Raw genomic sequence first — 20,825 nt, 5'->3', positions numbered from 1 at the left:
ATAAAGCTTTTTGTGTATATGAAAAAGGTCTGGGATCTTTTATTTCAGCGCATGAAACATGGGACCTACACTTTACATGTTAATTTACCAAAACTCTGAATAGAGTAGGAATGGAGTTATAGGCCTTCTCAGTCTGGTTATAGGCAGACTATCACGTGCGACCTGTACCATAGCCCATAAAGCCAATCTATCTTATTTAAAAAGGACTGAAGACAGAAACAGATTATTTGGTTACATTTCAACATATTTATTAGTATAACCAAAGTGCAGTAACATATATAAATTAAATCAAATTGCCTAGTACACACACCAAATCAAAAGGCTATTGGACAGTCGGGTGCATCACAAATTCACAAATTCACAAATTTATTATGTTGACAGCAACATAATAAACTAAAGCACTGATGATTGGGAATGAGATGAGAATGACTGCTAAGGCTGTATCCATTCATTAAATACTAAACAATCCATATTTTCAAATTAAAAGGCCTGATTAACATGACATCAATAACGCAGCCACATCCCGAGTCCCTGGTGCCGAGACATTCAGAAAGGTAAAGGATCGTTTAGAATTTAGTTTAAAAGCTCTGATGAAGTCCAAGAGAACAATAAACACTTTTCAATGAGAAAACAGAAATCCACTTTGGATAAAACAAATCGAAATACTTTTCTTCTCAAAGATGTAGCCTATACTCGTGATAAGTTTAAGGAGAACAAAAACTACTTAGCCTACATTTGAACACCACTGCAGAAGCTTCACTATTCGGTGTCTTCCCAATTAAGTGGCCTAGCTTTGTTGTTTAGCTACTTGAAGAGAACTAGAGCCAATCACTCGCAGCCCTGCTCTTCCAACGCATTGTGGAAAAATGTGCATCAAATTCTACTAAATGAAGAGCCAAAATTAGTATAACATCCTGGCATTTAAACCATATTCAATTTTAGAAAACTCACATACTATGACACATTCTATTTTTGCATACTGAGAATGTGTCATGCTTGTGTTGTTTCACAGCTAATAGTTGATTTCGGTAGCGCGTCCCCATCTAATTGATCAGCTTTTGTCAAAGCCGAAATAAGTATGACATCCGGGCATTTAAAGTATACTTGATTTTCAAATTGTCTCATAATATTAAACATTATTTTTTCACATACTCAAACGGCCTACTATTAAGGATGCAAGTATGGGTATTTGGACACAACCACTGCCTTTATCTTTGGATCAGTACCACTTCAACGTTTTTGGGGGGACTATCATTTCCTCCTCCAGGCTAGATGGTCATCATATTCTACAATTTTTGTCTCCCCTTTTCGTAGGGCTAGATTAGAAGGAGTAGGCTGCAATTTCTTCAGCGGAGTAAGCTACTAATTTGTGTCATATTAAAAATGATGTTGGTTATGTCTCCAGTCATATAAAGTGTAATAGAATTGCATGAACTATGTTTATAAAAGGTCACATTTTCCCCATGCAAAGACAGAAGACATGTCTCTGATTAGGCCTACCCTGTCACTACACACTCAGGCATGCAGTGTTCAGAACTGTCTGTTTAGCTTATAGTGATTTGAGTTGTATTATTAGCCTAAATGATGACTATGCAATCTATTCATCACATTAGGAAAAGTAGCCTATCTTACATTAGTCTGCAAATTTGATGATAGATACGTGCAACCCATTATTATGAAGGTGCGATTTTATGGTAGAAATATAGCTTCCCCAAACATGAAACTCTGACTTGATAGCGTGTTTTATGAATCTATTTCACGTTGCACTGAATATGTGCCATTCCACAAGTAAATTAGTCAATTTATGAGGTTGAGTAGTGCTTGTCATTGTATATGCTGTTCCACAGACCTTTAAACCTAATATTCCGGTGATAATACGTTTTGTTTCTTTTTGCTGTTCTCCAAATAACATTGTTTTGAGTTTTAAATTGTGAATAAAGGCAGTAAATGAGCTTCAACTTCCAAAAAATTCCATCCCCCCCAACACCCCACTTTGCCATACCCTAGGTTTGGCTGAACTGACCACTGCTGTGGTAGGTGGGAAGGTGCAAGTTACCTGAATGTCTTGTATGGTATTTATATTGTATTGGCTTTTGAATAGAATTGACATGTTGATTCTTCTTATTCATGTTCATCTCAAAGTCCACTATATTGATGCATTTAGCTGTTGAAATTAGAGTTTTTTTCTTCCAGCGGAGACCCCCAGAAACCCCTTCTAGGTTTCCTCCTCTGGCTTTGGGCTAAGCCCCCAATGTCATCAAATCGTTGTAACGCCCCTGCTCTTGACTGTAGGTTACAATAGGTTGACTACACTGCCATCTAGTGGTCAGGTTCCACAATTACTATTAATCTCCTCATTGTCTGAGCCTCCGAGGCCGACGACATTCCTGCAGTGCGCACGGCAACTGTCCTCTGAGTCCGCTCCCTCCCTCTCTGCCTGGCATCACTGCACTAACCAACAATGGTTGAAAAGTTGCATCATTGGGACATCTGCCAAGCTTCCAAGCCTTTAAAAGGCTCATAAAAGCCTGTATAAATTAAGATTATCTCATGTTATGGCTGCATATTATTCTATCCCTTGCAACTCGGACACCATTGACATTTGAGGTTTATATTAGGAATATAAATCCCCATCCTTTTTTTCCCTCCAAAATAAAACCACATAGGCCCATGTCATGTCTCAAATTTGCACTAGACCTATTTCCCCTTTTATTTATTGATGATTATCATATCTGCGGCTACTTCTTGTTGGGAAAAAATATTTAAGAAAGATCAAATCGATTTTGTAAAATTGGAAAGAGACAGGCTAATAAACTGTTTGTTTTTTTAACGTTCAAGCCATTCGTACATGTTCATTTTAGCGAATGGATTATTGTTATGCTACATTTATTGAATTGTAGTTATGCCATTTCCAGATCAGACATTTTTTTGTTACCAAATGGATTGGTATTTGTGGGGATTAAGCTTTAGCCTAGAGTCAACAGTCTAGTGGGAACCTGCTTTTAACAAACGGGTCTCTTTATAACGATTTTCAAATCTAGAACACATTGGGTTCGCCATGAAAGCATATTTCTAAAAAACTCTACACCCAAACATTTCATAAACACCTTATCACCGCCCAGCCCCCCAAAAAAAGATGGGGAGTGGGGGGATAATTAATGTGCCGAACAATGGAGCAAGATTAAGCAACATCGAGGTATTTTATGCGGTTTCAGTCAAAAGTCGATATCACCTTGACAGTTTGGGGGAGAAAGAAATGCCATTCAACGAAAGTGGCTCGATTATATAGGCCAATGCAATCCATATTCTAGTTCAACGATTTAACAAAGTGTTGAATCCATAAGGGAATTTGCCAAACGTAGGCTAAAGGCTCTTTCTCAATCAACGTTAAAGAAGATTAACATTATTAAACAACGGTAAAGAAAACACAGTTTTCTGTTTCTTTGCATCTGTTAATTCTGGTTTTGGATGTTAGATTTTTATTGTGTTTGAAGGTGGAAGTCATATTTTTATTCTCAAAGCCGACAATATCAGCTCCTCTGGTTTAGAACGTAGATATAGGCGGCAGAACATGCGCAGTGGCAGTTTGTGCCATATTGGAATGAGGTCGTGAACGACTAGGCGGAAAGACACGGCTTCTAAAACCGACTTGAAAAACTATTTACTGGTAAGAATCAGATTTTGTGACCAAATACTCACATACAATATTTTGTTTATTAAGATCTTAATATGATATAATGCAATTTGGTGCTGTCTGCGTCTTTTTTCCCGTCTCTAAAAAAGATGACTCTGGCTCGGTCGAGTGCAAGCGCCCGTATTGCTTTAGTATAGCCTATCGCTCAAGCCATGACGTTTCAGTAACTTGACTTGGTCACAGGCGTTTTTAGCATGTGCCGAATCAGCCGCATTCTACTGCGGTGCCGTTGGCATCTGAACTGACCTATATGGCATAAACACAGAGAGCCTATGAAAGACATGTTCTTCAGTGCATTCGGTGTTCTTCTCTTTAGTGCACGTTCCAGTGTGAAAGTTGGATCATCGGCGCTCGTGCGTTCGAAGCTATTGCGATAATATCCATATTGCGGTGAGTAACCTTCTATCGGAATTCCCTCAAATTTTGTTAATTTACTTAATCCATTTATTTAGTTGGATATCGCTCCTATATAATAACGGTTGCACAAGCTTGATGGACATCTGCGGATGTATTTTATTTTACAAATAGCCTAGCCATTATTTTTTTTAATTATTATTAAATTGTAGTTGATTGAATATGCCTAACAGATAAGGCCTAAATTATGCTATACACATTGATATTTCCACGTAGGCTACTCTAAGCACTAAACTGCCAATTTCTCTCCAGGTCCAACTTCCCAGTTATGCAACTTGAGTAATCGCAGCAACATTTTTTCAATTGACCTGCCGCAATAAACTGCAACATTGTTTCAATTGACGTGCATCTATTGCCTAAAATGCTACATTGTTTCTTCTGACTTGCCAATGAAATAGCAATGCGAAGTGGGTTTCTTTTGCGCAAAACCTGTATATTTACTTCTGCCATTGGTTAATTAAGTTGGAGCTATTTATGGTCAGGCTCTTCTATGGCCATTTACACGAAAGATCCAGTTCAAATAACAGTTTCAACACTGCAACAACACTGGGACAACAACAACAACAACACTGGGACAACAACACTGCCCTCTGACGTGCGAGGGGCTCACGGGCACCCCACTAACATTAGGCCCCTACTTGACATTGGCAACATGCAACCCTGAAATAATACAATCTCTCAGAGAACAAGTAGCCTATGTGAAGGCAAATTGCTGACAAGAAGGATTCATAAACAAATAGGCTAATATTATTGTAATTGTGTTACACTTGATGAAAATACTCCCAATAGTCTAACTTTATTCTTGACATAAACCCTTGTCATCAAGACTTCACTTTCATTTCAAGTACATTTCTCAAACCCTTGTGTGTTCAATCAATGCATTTATTTTGCTTGCATTTCCTGCCCAGTGATCACCCAGTGATTAAGAGGACTTGATTCAGTCAGCAGCATGTTAAAAATACGTTTGTTTTTGTGTATGCATTCTAGTTTCTCTTTCAGGGCGAGTCAGTGTATTTGTGCTGGTCTATCTTTTGGTGGAGAGAGTCAGACTGGCAGGGAGCCTGGTGGTGTGTGTGGATACTGGGCAGGCCTCTTTCAAACCATAGGGGAAGTTGTTAGTCATTCTGTTCACTTTGGTGATGAACTGAGAGTTTAACCGAATTAGCTGTGAATTCCCAGAAATATCAGCATAATAAAATAATCTTTCATCAACTCCCTCATCCTTCCCTTCTCAGCTTCATTCTAACTTGTCTATATCATGTTAAAATAAACTTGCTGACATTTTCAATCTTTATCAACAACTTTTAGAATATATTTTTTTGTGATCATCAGGTATTAGAATACACCTCAACAGTGAGGCTTGGCTCTTTGCAAATGGCTAAATGGCTCTGCTGCTCTTATTATCCTCCCTAGTGTGAGACGTGAGTATGACCTCCAGCACAATGAGGCCCTTTACACTGTCTGTGTGTGTCAGAAAATTCAGTCGGGCTTGGCTGGATAGCTCTGTGTGTGTACTCTGAGGGCGGCAGGGTCGTGGGTGAAAGGATGGGCTGATCCTGGGTCGCGGTGTCCGTGCGGTGGTCAGAAGGACCCTGTCTGATGGCTGTCTCCTCTTTAATAGAGACATCAGGCTTGACAAAGACAGGCCTGACAGCCCTGCTGAATGAAGCAGCCGTGTCGGAGCAGCTATCCTCTACATCCTATACACAAACCTCTCAGCTATTGTCATCTCCAATGCTCTCTCATGCCCGGTATATAAATGCCATTTCTCTTTTGTGTTAAATTCTTTAATCTGCTTTGTTGTCAAAGACTGGCTATAAGCCTACAGCTCAACTTCGGTTCAAAGTTATCGTGTCTTTAAGAGGCCTCGCTCATGCTTTTAGAAACTTATCTAGAAGGATCATTTGTGTTTTCAAAAGCCTTACGTAAATGTTCTCAGTTTCACTTCCCTCACAAACACACACTAACTAACTAAACTTTGTTTTATGCTTTTATTTGGCAAGCCCCCTCAACTTTCACAAAAATACATGTAATCACTGGACAAATGACATCCCTTTCACCAGCTTTACCACTTTTAACAACCACCTACTATTCTTACTTGCTCTGCTGAATTTGGCTGTCAAACACAAATAATAATCCAGCTCTCCTTTCTTCCCCGGAGCTTCTAGACTTGTCCTGTAGGAGGAGCTAGCATGAGTCACGAGTCACTGGAGTCTGGTGAGTAATTCCATGGACCTCCAGCTTTGTTACTGGTGACGAGGGCTTTCTAACGTAACAAAATGAACTGAACTGGTGTATGTGTGTGTCGCAGATGAGGACTCGAGTCAGCATGTGTCTGACTTTAACTGGGATGAATATCTGGAGGAGAACGGGACAGTGTCTGTGCCCCACCATGCCTTCAAACACGTAAGTACTGAGACCGCTCACAATCCTCTCATAACCACACACGGTACTCACACACTCTCTTGATCCCAAATTCACCTTCTAAGATATTTCAATATCCCCCAGGTGGACCAGGGCTTGCAGACAGGACTGACTCCAGGTATGAAGCTGGAGGTGTGTGTCCGTTCAGAGACCGACCAACCCTACTGGGTGGCCACCATCATCACCACCTGTGGCCAGCTGCTCCTCCTGCGCTATGAGGGTTACCACGACGACCGCCGCGCTGACTTCTGGTGTGACATCATGACGGCGGACCTCCACCCCTTGGGCTGGAGCCGGCAGCAGGGCAAACCCATGAGACCCCCAGAGGGTAAGAGAACCTGGCCTGGGGAGGAATCTCAGTTGGACGGGTGTTGTTTTACGAGGGTTATTACAGTAAAATCTCAAATTTAGTTTTCTAAAAACATTTCTGAGGTTTCTTTCCTTATTCTGTAATCGTGCCTCTCTATCGCCCCCCTCAGGTGTGAGAGAGAAGCAGCCAGACTGGGAGGGCGTCCTGGAGAAAGCTCTGGCTGAGAAGTGCAGTGCACCTGCCAACCTGCTTGAAGGGGTAAGGGGGTGCTGAGTTATAAACTGGAACAACTGGGAATGTATGACAGATAAGCAAGAGTTTTGAACTCCTTACGTGTGTGTGTGTGTGTGTGTGTGTGTGTGTGTGTGTGTGTGTGTGTGTGTGTGTGTGTGTGTGTGTGTGTGTGTGTGTGTGTGTGTGTGTGTGGCCTCAGCGTCGTAAGGACCCAGTGGACTTGATGTCTCCAGGCTGCAGTGTGGAGCTGCAGGACCGTGTTGACCCTGGGGTGGCGTGGGGCGCTGAGGTGGAGGAGAATGTGGGTGGCAGGCTGAGACTACGCCTAGCTGGCACAGAGGGGCTCCCTGAAACACACTCCACCCTCTGGCTCTACTACCTGCACCCCCGCCTCCACCCACCTGGATGGGCCAAGGAGCATGGCTGCACCCTCAGACCTCCTTCAGGTAAGCTGATCCTCTTTTCAAAAATAACTTGGGGAAATTCAGTTTTAACCTTTTCATGCGTGTGTTCCACAAATCTCTAACGGTCGCCCCAACGTTTCTTTTATGTGTGTGATCAAATCAAATGTATTTATATAGCCCTTCTTACATCAGCTGATATCTCAAAGTGCTGTACAGAAACCCAGCCTAAAACCCCAAACAGCAAGCAATGCAGGTGTAGAAGCACGGTGATGTCAGAATGCACTCACTATTCCAAAATGGGATTGTTACACAACAGGACAGTGTCACGCCCTGACCTTAGAGTTCCTTTTTATGTCTCTATTTTGGTTTGGTCAGGGTGTGAGTTGGGGTGGGCATTCTATGTTCCTTATCTATGTTTTGTATTTTTTTGGTTTTTGGCCTGGTATGGTTCTCAATCAGGGACAGCTGTCTATCGTTGTCTCTGATTGGGAGCCATACTTAGGTAGCCCTTTTTCCACCTGTCTTTTGTGGGAAGTTGTCTTTGCGTTGCATGTGTTTGTACGCATAGCTTTTCGTTCGTTGTATTGTTTTTTGTTTTGCTGGTTCACGTTTAAAATAAAGTAAGATGAACCCAACTCACGCTGCGCCTTGGTCTACCTTTAACGACGGACGTTACAGACAGTTAACCCGCGCTGTCCTCAAACCAAAGCACACTGCCTGCTAATTATCTATAGGCTATGTTTTAACTTATTATTTTCAAACAAGTTTTATTTTATAACAGTTTGAATTGAGGTGTGTTCTGCCTCCTTGTAAATTCACATAAGAAGTAGCCCATTTCACTGTTGTGGACAATCTATGTTTGAGGCTTTACTGAGCTGGACAAACTTCTCTCTTCGAGGAGATCCCAAGCACTTCCCAAGTGTTTCCCCAGATCAAGTATGCAGACATTTTGCAGATCTCCAGTCAGAACACAAACTTTTTCACCCTGGCATATTATCCAGCTGGCGTCCACATTGCCTTAATTGTTGTTTTCCTTACTAATAAAAACTTTGGACATGTGTGCGTTCCTATCAAAGTAAGTGCCTTATTACGTTATCATTATAGTTTATTTATTGTGATGTCATTTCTACTGTAGCACACCATATATACAGTTGAAGTTTACATACAGTCGTGACCAAAAGTTTTGATAATGACACAAATACTAATTTTCACAGTCTGCTGCCTCAGTTTGTATGATGGTAATTTGCATATACTTGAGAATGTTATGAAGAGTGATCAGATGAATTGAAATTAGTCCCTCTTTGCCATGCAAATGAACTGAATCCCCCCAAAAAACATTTCCACTGCATTTCAGCCCTGCCACAAAAGGACCAGCTGACATCATGTCAGTGATTCTCTTGTTAACACGTGTGAGTGTTGACGAGGACCAGGCTGGAGATAACTCTGTAATGCTGATTGAGTTTGAATAACAGACTGGAAGCTTCAAAAGGAGGGTGGTGCTTGGAATCATTGTTCTTCCTCTGTCAACCATGGTTGCCTGCAAGGAAACACGTGCTGTCATCATTGCTTTGCACAAAAAGGGCTTCACAGGCAAGGATATTGCTGCCAGTAAGATTGCACCTAAATCAACCATTTATCGGATCATCAAGAACTTCAAGGAGAGCGGTTCAACTGTTGTGAAGAAGGCTTCAGGGTGCCCAAGAAAGTCCAGCAAGCGCCAGGACCGTCTCCTAAAGTTGATTCAGCTGCGGGATCCGGGCACCACCAGCACAGAGTTTGCTCAGGAATGTCAGCAGGCAGGTGTGAGTGCATCTGCATGCACAGTGAGGCGAAGACTTTTGGAGGATGGCCTGGTGTCAAGAAGGGCAGCAAAGAAGCCACTTCTCTCCAGGAAAAACATCAGGGACAGACTGATATTCTGCAAAAGGTGTAGGGATTGGATTGCTGAGGACTGGGGTAAAGTCATTTTCTCTGATGAATCCCCTTTCTGATTGTTTGGGGCATCTGGAAAAAAGCTTGTCCGGAGAAGACAAGGTGAGCGCTACCATCAGTCCTGTGTCATGCCAACAGTAAAGCATCCTGAGACCATTCATGTGTGGGGTTGCTTCTCAGCCAAGGGAGTGGGTTCACTCACAATTTTGCCTAAGAACACAGCCATGAATAAAGAATGGTACCAACACATCTCCGAGAGCAACTTCTCCCAACCATTCAGGAACAGTTTGGTGACGAACAATGCCTTTTCCAGCATGATGGACCACCTTGCCATAAGGCAAAAGTGATAACTAAGTGGCTCGGGGGAACTGAAAACAACAATATTTTGGGTCCATGGCCAGGAAACTCCCCAGATCTTGAACACATTGAGAACTCAAGAAGCAGGTGGGCAAACAAAAACCCACAAATTCTGACAAACTCCAAGCATTGATTATGCAAGAATATAGCCATTAGTCAGGATGTGGCCCAGAAGTTAATTGACAGCATGCCAGGGCGGATTGCAGAGGTCTTGAAAAAGAAGGGTCAAAACTGCTAATATTGACTCTTTGCATCAACTTCATGTAATTGTTAATAAAAGCCTTTGACTCTTATGAAATGCTTGTAATTATACTTCAGTATTCCATAGTAACATCTGACAAAAATATCTAAAGACACTGAAGCAGCAAACTTTGTGAAAATGTATATTTGTCATTCTCAAAACTTTTGACCACAACTGTACAACTTTAGCCAAATACATTTAAACTTAGTTTTTCACAATTCCTGACATTTAATCCTAGTAATAATTCCCTGTCTTAGGTCAGTTAGGATCACCACTTTATTTTAAGAATGTGAAATGTCAGAATAATAGTAGAGAGAATGATTTATTTCATCACATTCCCAGTGGGTCAGAAGATTACATACGCTCAATTAGTATTTGGTAGCATTGCCTTTTTAAATTGTTTAACTTCGGTCAAACGTTTTGGGTAGCCTTCCACAAGCTTCCCACTATAAGTTGGGTGAATTGTGGCCTATTCCTCCTGACAGAGCTGGTGTAACTGAGTCAGGTTTGTAGGCCTCCTTGCTCGCACATGCTTTTTCAGTTCTGCCCACAACTTTTCTATAGGATTGAGGTCAGGGCTTTGTGATGGCCACTCCAATACATTGACTTTGTTGTCCTTAAGCCATTTTGCCACATGGCAGGTGCACTCTAGGAGACGGAATGCGTCTCCTGCCTGAGCGGTATGACGGCTGCGTGGTCCCATGTTGTTTATACTTGCGTACTATTGTTTGTACAGATGAACGTGGTACCTTCAGGCATTTGGAAATTGCTCCCAAGGATGAACCAGACTTGTGGAGGTCTACAATTTTTTCTGAGGCCTTGGCTGATTTCTTTTTGATTCAAATGATGTCAGCCTGTTAGCCTTTCAGAAGCTTATAAAGCCATGACATCATTTTCTGGAATTTTCCAAGCTGTTTAAAGGCACAACTTGGTGTATGTAAACTTCTGACCCACTGGTATTGTGATACAGTGAATTAATTATAAGTTAAGTAAATCTGTCTGTTAACAATTGTTGAAAAAGGTACTTGTGTCATGCACAAAGTAGATGTCCTAACCGACTTGCTAAAACTATAGTTTGTTAATTAACAAGAAATTTGTGTAGTGGTCGCAAAACAAGTTTTATTGACTTCGACCTAAGTGTATGTAAACATCCGACTTCAACTGTATGTATGGAGCATAATATATTTATTGTTTTAGGGACTGGTGTCAAATCTTGCATAGATTGTAATGGACACATACACTTATTGAAGGGGTGTCCATATGATTTTGTAAATATAGTGTATGTGGCTATTGCAGACACCTGTTGCTGACAGGTGTACCAAATCGAGCATGTAGCCATGCAATCTCCGTACACAAACATTGGCAATAGAATGACCTTACAAAAGAGCTCATTGACTTTTGTCATGGCACCGTCATAGGATGCCACCTTTCTAACAAATCACTTCGTCAAATTGTTGCCCCGGTCAACTGTAAGTCCTGTTATTGTGAAGTGGAAACGTCTAGGAGCAACAACGGCAGAGAATGGGACCACCGAGTGCTGAAGCGCGTAGTGCGAAAAAATAGTCTGTCGTTCGTTGGGAGCTTCCTGAAATGGGTTTCCATGGCCGAGCAGCCGCACACAAGCCTAAGATCACCTTGCGTAATGCCAAGTGTTGGCTGGAGTGGTGTAAAGCTCGTAGCAATTGATGTCTGGAGCAGTGGAAACCCATTCTCTGGAGTGATGAATCACATTTCACCAACTGTCAGTCCGACGGATGAATCTGGGTTTGGCAGATGCCAAGAACGCTACCTGCCCTAATGCATAGTGCCAACTGTAAAATCTGGTGGAGGAGGAATAATGATGCCCCGTGCACAAAATGAGGTCCATACAGAAATGGTTTGTTGAGATGATAGGTGTGGAAGAACTTGACTGGCTGCACAGAGCCCTAACCTCAACCCCATCGAACACCTTTGGAATGAATTGGAATGCCGACTGCAAGCCAAGCCTAATTGCACAACATATGTGTTCGACCTCACTAATGCTCTTGTGGCTGAATGGAAGCAAGTCCCACAGCAATGTTCCAACATCTAGTGGAAAGCCTTCCCAGAAGAGTGGAGGCTGTTATAGCAGCAAAGGGGGGACCAACTCCATATTAATGCTCATGATTTTGGAATGAGATGTTCGACGAGCAGGTGTCCGCATACTTTTGGTCATGTAGTGTATGATGTGTAAAATACTTTTTGGAAGGTTGTACTGATTATGGTGAGCTAATGCCAGCTATGTGTGGCACATGTTTGTTGACATCATAAAGCATTCTGGTTGTTACATATCTCAGACCAAAGATGTTATAACAAAACAAGGTAAAGGGATGGTTCACTCAACTGACTTCGATTGTAACTATCGTTACTCCAGGTTGCTAGCTCAGACCGCCTCCTGTGTTTGCCCCCAAAATATTGATAAATCCCCCATCACAGTAATATTTCCTGCATCATATCCCCCCACGATACCTTCCCCCATTTCTACCCCTTGTAATCCCCCACAAATTCAATTACCCCCCACACACAAACCATCTGTTGTCAATTCTTACACGGGGGCACTCAAAGTCAATCTTAAATGAATCATTGTTTATTTGTCAGCGTGTGGAGAGGTTCCAACCAACTCAATGCACCATAGTACACATGTCAATCAGGAGCTCTGCTTGGGCAGTCCCAGCAGTTGTCTTATATATGACTATATACAGACAAGTTATATTTACAAGATTTAGCATCATTTATTAATCATTACCGTTTTGTTTCAATCATGGGACCAACCAATACTGTTTCATAACATGTGACAGACCAACACCTCACAAGGCTTCTCCTCTCTAAGCTGAGACCTTGAAACTGAGATCTTTCGTTTGTTCTCAAAACAACATCTGGGCGTACTGCCAAATTGCACCTACTATATGAGGTTTTGTACAGTCAGCCTCTTGCATGAACACAGCAATTGGCTTATAGAACAGCACATGAATAGAACACAGAAATGAATTATAAGAAAAGCACAAACATTAAAATTCCCATTACACATCCTAAAATGGTTTCAACTAAATCTGGCAACCCTGTTTAGCTTTCGCGTTTTGGCTAGGCAGTAGGCTTTTATTTGGGGTGATGATCTGTGAGTTGATAACATTTTATTTGCTATGTGATTTGTCAAACACTGTAAATAACTTGTCAAGTCATGTGCTCTGGTTCTTGTATACGCTGTAACAAGTACTTCGAAGATTTGTAATATGCTGAAAAGTGGCCAAACAAAGTTGTTTTTTAGACAATGGGCGCAGCCATCTTTGACTTTGTTTAGTTGTGTCTTATAGTGAATGGCATTCTGGGATTAGGGAGTTTTCACTTTTCAACCATAAACAAACATGGCTGCCATCATAAAGAATTTAGCTGCTGTTATCTTCGCTGACATGCATCTCTTTTCTAAACAATATTACATTTCTCCCTTGTGCTCACCAGAGATGTGGTACATTGCAAACAAGTCTAGCTGTTAGGCTGCTAACTTATGTGTAGAAAAATATATATATTCTCAGCACAACCTGTTATTTAGACTGGTTTATGGAATGAGTTTGGCTGTAGATGTGTTCCGTGTGATGCTTGGATGATGAAGTTTGCGTTTTATCTTTTACAATAAAAGGTGAAATTGAGGAATAAAGTTGGGAATACCTTTTATTTCCCAACAGTACATAACATTGTTTTTCAGACAGCAATGCTGTTTAGACATGTTGGTTGCATCCTGCGTTCTTGTTGCTACTTGCTTACTTGCTATTTGTGATGGTACGCTGCAGGGACCACTCAACAATGATCACAAATATGTGATCTTATGCATCAAAGGGTTAAGATGCAAAACATAATTTATGAATAAATCGGAGGTTGTGGTTTTTACTGTTTTAACGTGATAATTTGTGTGTGCTTGCTTGTTTCAGCCCTGGTTGCCTTGCACACAGAGGAGAAGTGGGAGGAGGTCAGACAGAGGATGATTGATCAGCCTCATGATGAAGCCCTCTCTGAGGAATTCTATAAGGTGATGGCACTACCAAGCATTATTTACTAACATTACAAGGGTCTGTGGAATACCTGTGCAATATTAATATAATAAGCCATCACTGTGTGGTGTGTGCGTGCATCAGGACCGGCCTGTCATCTCTGCCCACTGCTTCACTGAGGGGATGAAACTGGAGGCCGTTGACCCTGCATCCCCATTCTGCATCAGTCCTGCCACCGTTACCAAGGTAACAACCTCTTTACTGTCCACCTCACCTCAGGCTCCTGGATTTGTCTGAATGCGTCCTTCCCAGGCCAAAATTAATGACTGGGTTGGATGGTGGCAGTACAGTAATGAAGGCACTCCACCCAACAGTTTCTACCATATTGTTGCTGCCTATTCAGTCCACTCAGATCAGTGTTCACCTCAGGGCTAGGAGAGTAAAGATGAATCCTGACATGGTACCCATGTAAACTCTGGGAGTCTATCCACTCCATGCGGAAGTGGGTAGTCAGTGAGGTACAGTATGGTAGTGTATGAGGCTAGCTTTGGGTGTGATATGGTCATGGAGGAAGGGTAGGGTAACTACTGCATAGAGCCAACATGAGTATGATGTAATACCCTACCTCTTCTCTTCAGGTGTTCAGTGACCAGTACTTCCTGGTAAAAATGGACAATCTCTGTGGTGATGATTTGGTGTCAGAAGGCAGTGGGAAGTCCTTCCTGTGTCACAGGGACAGTCCTGGGATCTTTCCCGCCCAGTGGAGCCTGAAGAACGGTCTCCAGCTCAGCCCACCTCCAGGTGGGGAAACACTAGTAACATTTACAGAGCTACTTTTAAAACTGTGCTCAACCTTTTTAAAAAACGTTAAGCTAATTGTATTGTGGTCTCTCTCTCTCTTTCTCTCTCTCCGGTTGTGTAGGGTACCAGGGGCAGGACTTTGACTGGGCAGACTACCTGAAACAGTGTGAGGCCGAGGCAGCACCCCAAAACTGCTTCCCCACAGTGAGTCAAGCGCTGTCTGACAAACGGCCTCATAGAAAAAGGCTTGTTATAACATGAGTGTATGGCATGGGTGAACAGGGGCAATGAATAATCTCTCTCTCCTAATGTCTCTCTGTCTGTCTCAGGAACAGTCTGATCACAGCTTTAAAGAGGCCATGAAGCTGGAAGCGGTCAACCCACTCTCACCTGAGCACATTCATGTGGCATCAGTAATCAAGGTTAAAGGGCAACATATCTGGCTTGGCCTGGAAGGTGAGAACCTGTAGCTACGCCTCATATCTGGGCCCAGCATTTTTAAAGCTTAGTTTGAGGCCATTTAAGTGTGAGCTTGTTCACAATGATGGTATTGATATTAGATCATGAATAAGTTGTGTGATTAAATCATTTGTGTCCCTGTGTGTCCAGGGCTGAAACAGGCTATGCCAGAGCTTATAGCTCATGTGGACTCGTTGGACATCTTTCCTGTCAGCTGGTGTGAGACCAACGGTTACCCTTTGCTGTACCCCATCAAGCCCGAAGGTGGGCGTCCCAAAATAGGATCCCTCTGTGTTCCTCTCTCTAATCTGAAGGGGTGCCATGCCACAGTGTTAATATTGCAGTCACAATATTTGACAGTACTGTGTATGGTTTCAGTAGTTTTCATGGTGATTATACATTGTCTTACAGTTGAGAAGCAGAGGAGGATTGCTGTGGTGCAGCCTGAGAAACAGTAAGTAGGCCTATGGGAAAGGAAGGACTCTATCATTGGCTGTTTGTCCACTTTTGATTGGTTAATATTCCAGTCCCGTGCACTTTGACCACTAACCTGTATCTTTGTCCCTAAAGCCGAGCTCCACCCAAATCCTCAACACCTGACGCACTCCAGCATCAGATGACCAGCCAATCAGAGACTGGTGAGTGTTCTCTTTCTCATCTAGAAATCCCAGACAAATACATTACGATTGTTTCTGAGGTGAGGCACACCTATTACATTGTGTGTGTGTGTGTGTGTGTGTGTGTGTGTGTGTGTGTGTGTGTGTGTGTGTGTGTGTGTGTGTGTGTGTGTGTGTGTGATGTTTTTATTGTACAGGACAGGGGAACGGGAAGTACTGCTGTCCTAAGATCTACTTCAACCACCGCTGCTTCTCTGGCCCCTACCTGAACAAGGGCCGCATCGCTGAGCTGCCCCAGTGTGTCGGCCCTGGCAACTGTGTCCTGGTGCTCAAAGAGGTGAGGAGCACCTGAGTGGGATTGGAAAACCATACTACACGATATTATAACTATATTACAAAATACTCTAAAGTAAACTACTCAATTCTTCTAAAAGCGGTTAGTAATATGGCAAAATTGTACTACACCAAAAGATCACTTCCCACTTAGACTTTGAATAGTATCCATGCTAATCCCTTCATGTCTCTCTCTGTCTCCCTGTGTCCTGTCCAGGTGTTGACTCTGCTGATCAACTCTGCCTACAAGCCCAGCCGGGTGCTCAGGGAGCTGCAGCTGGACCAGGAGGGCCGCTGGCACGGCCATGGAGAGACGCTCAAAGCCAAGTGAGGAACACATTCTCTGTCATTAAGATCACCCCGTGCCCTTTGTAACTTTTCTGCTCATATTGGTGCTTGAGTTGATTTATTAAAGTGTGTACTGGGCCTGGCTAAGCAGTCCTAGCGTTGCTAACCTGAGGATCTGTTCTTGACCGGCAGGTACAAGGGAAAGAGTTACCGGGCTACGGTGGAGATAGTGCGTACAGCAGACTGCGTGGCTGAGTTTTGTAGGAAGACCTGCATGAAGCTGGAGTGTTGCCCAAACCTGTTTGGACCTCGCATGGTTCTGGAGCGCTGCTCAGAGAACTGTTCTGTTCTCACCAAGACCAAATACAGTATGTGTCACCAGTGCTTGACTTGAACTGTAATAGGTGCCGGTACTCATTTTGGGTGCTTTTACTGTTTATATTTAGATGCAGGCGCTCCACAATACATTTGAGTTAATATTCTATGAGAGGGACAGGAGCTCAAGCAGTAGAACATTTAACGTGCCCTACTCCGCTCTGGTGAGCCCCTGCCCTAATCAATCACTCTAGATCTAATGCATATCTGTGAAAACTGGTATTAAAATATCTGGTGTTATTGAGATCAAGCTGATATGCAGGGGAAAAATATCTAAGGGAACCAGTGTCTGTTTTTATGTGTACTTTGTTTATTCATCTATGTCGATGGTAAAGTAATGGATGAAAAATGTCAGGAGGACAAAGATTGTAATATTGATTTGTTCTCTGCAGCTTATTACTATGGTAAGAAGAAGAGTAGGCGAGTGGGCCGCCCACCAGGGGGGCACTCTAACCTGGAAGGGGGGGTGAAGAGGAGAGGTAGGAGGAGGAAGAGGAGGAAGCAACTCTTCGTCCATAAGAAGAGACGCTCCTCAGCCTCACTGGACAACACACCTGCCGGTTCACCACAGGTAACACACACACACACACGTGTATATATATCTCTATCTATCCAGACATCTTTAAACTGAACCATCCCTTTCTCTAACACAGGGGAGTGGAGAGGAGGAGGATCTGGATGATGAGGACTCTCTGAGTGACGATACTGGCTCTGAACTCCAGGATGATCAGGACGATTCAGAATATTCCATTGGGAAGTCACAACCACCCACCCCGTCCCCTTCTCCTCCCGCAACGCCCCGGCCAACCCGAAAGCGCAGGAAACCTCGCTCCCCATCCTACTCTGATGATGAGAACCACCCACCTTCACCAAAGGTAGACTACTGTGCCTTGACTTTTTGTTTGTTCACTGTTAATACAGTGGCTTGCTAAAGTATTCACCCCCCTAGGCATTTTTCCTATTTTATTGCCTTACAACCTGGAATTAAAATGACTTTTTGGGGGGGTTGTATCATTTTATTTACACAACATGCCTCCCACTTTGAAGATGTTAAATATTTTTTGTGAAACAAACAAGAAATTATACAAAAAAACTGAACTTGAGTGTGTAAATATTCACCCCCCCCCCCAAAGTCAACTTTGTAGAGCCACCTTTTGTAGCAATTACAGCTGCAAGTCTCTTGGGGTATGTCTCTCTAAGCTTGGCACATCTAGCCACTGGGATTTTTGCCCATTCTTTAAGGCAAAACTTCTCCAGCTCCTTCAAGTTGGATGGGTTCTGCTTGTGTACAGCAATCTTTAAGTCATACCACAGATTCTTAATTGGATTGAGGTCTGGGCTTTGACTAGGCCATTCCAAGACATTTAAATGTTTCCCCTTAAACCACTTGAGTGTTGCTTTAGCAGTATGCTTAGGGTCATTATCCTGCTGGAAGGTGAACCTCCGTCCCAGTTTCAAATCTCTGGAAGACTGAAACAGGTTTCCCTCAAGAATTTCCCTGTATTTAGTGCCATCCATCATTCCTTCAATTCTTACCAGTTTCCCAGTCCCTGCTGATGGAAAAACATCCCCACAGCATGATGCTGCCACCACCATGCTTCACTGTGGGGATGGTATTCTCGGGGTGATGAGAGGTGTTGGGTTTACGCCAGACATAGTGTTTTCCTTGATGGCCACAAAGCACAATTTTAGTCTACTCTGGTCAGATGACTTTCTTCCATATGTTTGGGGAGTCTCCCACATGCCTTTTGGCAAACACCAAACATGTTTGCTTATTTTTTTCTTTAAGTAATGGCTTTTTTCTGGCCACTTTTCCGTAAAGCCCAGCTCTGTGGAGTGTACAGCTTAAAGTGGTCCTATGGACAGATACTCCAATCTCCGCTGTGGAGCTTTGCAGCTCCTTCAGGGTTATCTTTGGTCTCTTCGTTGCCTCTCTGATTAATGCCCTCCTTGCCTGGTCCGTGAGTTTTGGTGGGCGGCCTTCTCTTGGTAGGTTTGTTGTGGTACCATATTCTTTCAGTTTTTTTAATAATGGATTTAATGGTGCTCCGTAGGATGTTCAAAGTTTCTGATATTTTTTTATAACCCAACCCTGATCTGTACTTCTCCACAACTTTGTCCCTGACCTGTTTGGAGAGCTCCTTGGTCTTCATGGTGCCGCTTGCTTGGTGGTACCCCTTTCTTACTGGTGTTGCAGACTCTGAGGCCTTTCAGAACAGGTGTATATATATATACTCAGATCATGTGACACTTAGATTGCACACAGGTGGACTTTTTTTAACTAATTATGTGACTTCTGAAGGTAATTGGTTGTAACATATCTTATTTAGGGGCTTCATGGCAAAGGGGGTGAATACATATGCGTGCACCCCTTTTCCGTTTTTATATTCTTTTGCATTTTTTGAAACCATTTTTTAAATTTCACTTCACCAATGTGGACTATTTGTGTATGTCCATTACATGAAATCCAAATAAAAATCAATTTAAATTACAGTTTTTAATGCAAGAAAATAAGAAAAACGCCAAGGGGATGAACACTTGTGCAAGGCACTGTATATACAGTGTGTTGTATTGTCTAGACTTTATTGTCCCTGTTCAAGTTAAAAAACATAATTAACTGCATCTTTGTGTCCTGCATGTTGTTTTGCAGCGTTCAAGAGGTGAGGCTCCCCAGAAGTTGTGTTTGGACACCAGTCCCCTGGAGTGGAGTGTGACTGATGTGGTGCGTTTCATCAGGACCACCGACTGTGCTCCCCTGGCTCGCATTTTCCTGGATCAGGTAATAATTACACTCACACACGATAATTATCTCTACTGTATAACTGTGTGTACACTGTGGCCTACATCCATGACCATTGTTGTCTTACCCCATGACCGTGCTTGTGTTTTCAGGAGATTGATGGACAGGCTCTGCTCCTTCTCAACCTACCCACGGTGCAGGAGTGTATGGACCTGAAACTGGGACCAGCCATAAAGCTGTGTCACCATATCGAAAGGGTCAAACTGGCATTCTACCAGCAATTTGCTACGTAGCTGAGGGTTCTAAAATAAGAGAAACTTCACATAGTCAGTAAGCTGAAATGATTCCATAACTGATTTACCACTGGACATCCTTCGGACCCTGCACCCAGACCCAGCACAACAGCAGCAGTCAGGCATGGACATCAGATGAGTCAAGACTTGCATTGTTTCTTTGCTATTTCTACTGTATGGTCAGAGAGAGGTTACCCCGCTTTATTCTAGGTAAAGACACCTCACATGGATATTCATATTCAGGTTTGTCGCCCACAGTCTCAAAAGGACTCCTGGTTTCATTTGATCAACTTGCAAGCATGGACAATGCAAGGTTCTAAGCACAAAGACAAATAAACCACTGTACTATATTGTGGTATGCAAAGTGTATCTAACAGGGTGTATTTGTGTAGAGTGTACATATTTAAAAGCTATTCTAGTATAACAGGGTGATTAATGGTTATAGCTTGATTTTATACGAAACATATTTGCTTTGAAAGTATTTGTGAAGGCCTTCATTCGTCTTCTCTGAAAATGATTTGAACTTATAATCATATTGAAGACATTAGGGCCTGTGGTAAAAGCATTAGGATTGAGGTGTTTTTGGAGCAGAAATCAGATACATTTTATAGTTTTACCTTTTTCCTACAACCCTTGATAGATTACTGAATATTGGGTGGTATTTCATTTTTGTTTGCCAACTAACTCTTTGCTATGTTTTTAGTTTCCCTCATTTAACCCGTCTCTGCCACTGAGATCAAATCTATTTTACAGCAGATAAAATTGATTAATTTGTCTATGTTTGTGGAATATGATATTTAAGAGAATATGGAATAAAAGCCTGAATCTCTTCCCCCATGAGATTCACGATCTTTCCTACACTTCCCATGATGCCGTTAATCGGGTCACGTCGAGCACATGAACCTTTA

General features: G+C 42.5%; 1 protein-coding gene across 3 annotated transcripts; it reads left to right on the top strand.

Moving 5' to 3' along the window:
- Positions 1–3,581: 3,581 nt before the first annotated feature.
- On the top strand, positions 3,582–20,777 carry LOC106582933 (scm-like with four MBT domains protein 1). Of its 3 annotated transcripts, XM_014166569.2 has the most exons (22): positions 3,585–3,667; positions 4,011–4,084; positions 6,277–6,325; positions 6,420–6,514; positions 6,617–6,860; positions 7,012–7,100; positions 7,276–7,522; positions 13,952–14,049; positions 14,156–14,257; positions 14,650–14,812; positions 14,934–15,016; positions 15,142–15,268; positions 15,422–15,535; positions 15,683–15,725; positions 15,842–15,909; positions 16,086–16,225; positions 16,439–16,548; positions 16,702–16,877; positions 17,277–17,455; positions 17,538–17,759; positions 19,535–19,663; positions 19,777–20,777. In XM_014166569.2, the coding sequence occupies exons 3-22, from the start codon at positions 6,301–6,303 to the stop codon at positions 19,915–19,917; spliced, it is 2,595 nt and encodes an 864-aa protein (XP_014022044.1). In that variant the 5' UTR covers positions 3,585–3,667; positions 4,011–4,084; positions 6,277–6,300; the 3' UTR covers positions 19,918–20,777. The 3 variants fall into 3 exon arrangements, with proteins under 3 accessions (XP_014022043.1, XP_014022044.1, XP_014022045.1); XM_014166568.2 differs by lacking the exon at positions 4,011–4,084 and having other exon boundaries at positions 3,582–3,667; positions 6,270–6,325; XM_014166570.2 differs by lacking the exon at positions 4,011–4,084.
- The last annotated feature ends 48 nt before the right edge of the window (positions 20,778–20,825 follow it).

This window comes from Salmo salar, chromosome ssa22 (genome assembly GCF_905237065.1).
Source record: "Salmo salar chromosome ssa22, Ssal_v3.1, whole genome shotgun sequence".
Taxonomy (NCBI): Eukaryota; Metazoa; Chordata; class Actinopteri; order Salmoniformes; family Salmonidae; genus Salmo; species Salmo salar.
This window is presented reverse-complemented; position numbering and strand designations above follow the sequence as displayed.

Bases quoted from the DNA above. Each gene is read 5' to 3' on its own strand.
- LOC106582933 (XM_014166568.2), top strand. From the start codon at position 6,301: ATGAGTCACGAGTCACTGGAGTCTG. The intron at 15,726-15,841 runs GTAAGTAGGCCT...TTGTCCCTAAAG, and splicing joins GTGGTGCAGCCTGAGAAACA to CCGAGCTCCACCCAAATCCT. The intron at 16,226-16,438 runs GTGAGGAGCACC...TGTCCTGTCCAG, and splicing joins GTGTCCTGGTGCTCAAAGAG to GTGTTGACTCTGCTGATCAA.